At 65.5% G+C, this 3280-nt stretch overlaps 1 protein-coding gene across 1 annotated transcript; it reads left to right on the top strand.

Moving 5' to 3' along the window:
- Window positions 1-258: 258 nt before the first annotated feature.
- Window positions 259-2826, top strand: MNEG_15475 (ABC transporter G family protein; the record flags this gene model as incomplete). The annotated part of the gene is made up of 5 exons (XM_014036054.1): window positions 259-726; window positions 985-1200; window positions 1586-1704; window positions 1993-2596; window positions 2806-2826. 5 exons carry the CDS (start codon window positions 259-261, stop codon window positions 2824-2826), a joined length of 1428 nt encoding a protein of 475 aa, XP_013891508.1.
- Window positions 2827-3280: the final 454 nt, after the last annotated feature.

Below are 3280 nucleotides of genomic sequence, written 5' to 3'. Positions count from 1 at the left end.
CAGGCGGGGGCTCGGATGGGGCTAGGGTGACTACAGGTGGGGCTGGCTGGCGGCGGCATCCTCGTTCAAGACACGCGACGCGCAATGGAGGGCGCTCGCGTGGGGCCCCGCGCGAAGGTGCCCCAGAGCCATGCGCTGCGTGGCACGGCTGGCAGCGGCTGTCGCAGCGCCTGCTGCTTGCGACAGGCAAGCCGGTTCTCTATTGACAAGGAGCCCACACACGCCCAACCCCCGCCCCGTGTCAACCGCGTCACCCGTATGGCGGTGCAGGCCCTGCTGGGCCCCTCTGGCGCGGGCAAGTCCACCCTTATGGACATCCTCGCGCAGCGCAAGAGCGTCGGCGCGCTGACCGGCCAGCTGCTGGTCGGCGGCCGCCCCGCGGGGCGCGCGTTCATGCGGCGGACCGCCTACGTGCCCCAGGACGACAACTTTGTGCCGACGATGACGGCGATGGAGATCATGAGGTTCTATTCAAACGTCGTCTTGCCGGAGTCCATGGGTCGCGCCGCCAGGCAGAGGCGGGTGGAAGAGGTTCTGGCCGCCCTCGGCCTCAGGGCGGCCCACCGGACGCTGGTCGGCGGCGTGCTGCCCGGCGGGCTGCTGCTGCGCGGGCTCAGCGGCGGCGAGCGCAAGCGGCTGTCGGTGGCGGCGGGCGTGCTGGCGGCGCCGTCTGTGCTCTTCCTTGACGAGCCCACCTCGGGGCTCGACTCGTTCGCCGCGCTCACTGTGGGTGGCTGCCGCAGAGGGTGTGGCGCAGCCCCGGCTGGCCAGCCAGGACGTTCCCCCCTTCCCACGGCCCCGGCTAGGGGGCCGCACTTTTGACCCCTTGCATTTGGCCGCTGGCATGGGGAGCGGGGGCGGGAGGGATTGCGCGCGGGGGTCTGATGGCTGACTGTGGAGCGCGCGATGGAGTGAGGTGGGGCCCCTTGCGCCCCAGACACCCTGCTCCACCCCTACTCACCCTTGCTCGCCTGGTGCCCGCAGGTCATGGGCTACATGAAGCGCATGGCGCGGCGCAGCGGCCAGGTGGTCATCGCGTCCATCCACCAGCCGCGGTCGGCAATCTGGAGCATGTTTGACACGGTGGGCGCGGGTGTGGGTCCTTGGGGCGGCCGGGCGCCTGGCGCCTGGCGCCTGGCGTGCGGCACGGCCGGGCTTCGGCGGTCGCGCGCGGGCGGCGGTTGTGGGCGGCTGAGGCTGGTGCGGGTGGTAAGGAGGCGAGGGAGGCTGCTGCAGGGATTGCCTGTTTATGGAGCAATACGACATTGTCACGTCACAAGGGACAACTTTGTCTGTGAGCACAAAGACTCAAAAATCACAGCATGCTGCCCCGCAGCCGGTATTCATAGATGCACACGTTGAACGCACATGCCTGCGCACGCACACACGCATGTATATGTACAATCACGCTATTATACATGCACACACACACAATCACACACACATGCACGCAAGCATGCACGCATGCGCGTGCGCGCGCACACACACACATACACACCCAAACGCACCCACACACACACTCACACGTGCGCACGCACGCACGCACACGCACGCACGCACACGCACATGCACACGCACCTTGCAGGTGACTCTTCTGTCCAGCGGTCGCCTCATGTACACAGGCGCCCGCGAGGGTCTGGTGGAGTGGTTTGCGGATCGCGGGTATCACTATGAGCCCACACGCCATGGTGTCGCGTCGGACTGGTGGGTGCAGATTGGAGGAGCCAGGATGAGGGCAGCAGCAAGCCCCTGAGCGCGCCTGCTCAGGCTGCCTGCAGAATTGAGACCGGAGGCACGCGCGCACACACACACACACACACACACACACACACACACACACACACACACACACACACACGCACGCGCACACACACATGTGCACGTTTGTAGGTGGGCGTGCATGCACGCCCATGTGCACACGACAACATGCACATTCACAGCTTTTCTTACACAATCAAAATCAAGATCATGCGCACAAACGGCGCACTTCAGGGCCCTGGACTTGGTGGCTATCGGGTTTAGCAAGCCCAAGCGCTACTACGGCCACACCATCAGGACCAAGGAGCAGCTGCATGCGGCGTCTTCATTATTTGTACAGCAGTACTGCAAAGCAGAGGGCCTGACGACTGATGCATCCAGACACACCGCCAGCAGCACCTGCAGCGCACGCCCAGCTGGCGGAGGCGGCGGCGCCCCTGCGCCCCCGTCCCCAGCCGGGGGCCGCCCCGCCCACAGCGGCGACGCGGGCTTCGTCGCGCCCGTGGCCTCGGCGCGGCCGGGCTGGGCGACCGGCTGGTGGACGCAGTACACGTCCTGCCTCGGCCGCGAGCTGCTGGCGATCACTCGCAACCCCGCCGACGTCGCCGGCCGCATGCTGACCTTCAGCTGGGTCGCGCTGCTGATGGGCATGCTGTACTACAACATGCCCCCCGACGCCAGGAGCCTGCGCGGGCGCCTCAACCTGCTGTTCAATGGGCTGGTGTTCTTCTGCCTGATGCCCTACGTCAGTATGAGCCTCTACACCGCCGACAAGAAGTTCTACATCGCGGACGCCAGCGCCAGGCTGTACCGGCCCCTTGCATACTACCTGGCGAAGGTGGCCGGGTGTTTTTTGGGGGCAGGGGGGTGGATGTGAAGGCAGTGGGCGGCACTCGGAGTGAACATTGCCTGACAGGGAGAGGGAGGGCGGCCCACTGTATTGGGCAGGAGAGGGGGCGGGTACGAAAGCTGGAAGTCTGAAGGCTGAGGGTTGGGGTTTTACTGTGGGCGCGCGGGAACCGCACCCTCTGTGATGCAACGGGCCAGGTCAACACAAATTGGCAGTGAACTCGGTGTCACCCTCAGCCCCCCCGCCGCCCCTGATACAGCTCCCACCTGGCGCTCGCACTCACCCTTGTTGGCATCACTGCAGGTGACGGCAACAGTGCCCTTCCAGATCATGAGCGCGCTGATCTTCAACTACACTGTCTACGGCATGGCTGGTCTGCGCAGGGGGGTCATCCCCGTCCTGCAGAACGGCATGATTGCGTCATTCCTGTACTTGATCGCCGTTCAGGTGCGCGGCGGCGTGGTGTCAGTGGGGCGTGCACTGGGGCTTTTGCCAAGCTGGGTGATTTGGTGCCGCACAGCGAGGTGGCGCACGCTCCCAGATCTTTGCGGTTGCATTGCATGGGCTGACAACCGTCCCTGATAGTTGTTGTGCAATCAACCCCGTCTTATGCCCCGGCTTCCCTGTAATCCCTCGCAACCTGCACCCGCCCTCCTTTTCACGGCCCCAGCG

Source organism: Monoraphidium neglectum (genome assembly GCF_000611645.1).
Source record: "Monoraphidium neglectum strain SAG 48.87 unplaced genomic scaffold scaffold05362, whole genome shotgun sequence".
In the NCBI taxonomy this organism is placed as follows: Eukaryota; Viridiplantae; Chlorophyta; class Chlorophyceae; order Sphaeropleales; family Selenastraceae; genus Monoraphidium; species Monoraphidium neglectum.
The sequence above is the reverse complement of the archived record's forward strand: the minus strand, read 5'-3'. Positions and strand labels throughout refer to the sequence as shown.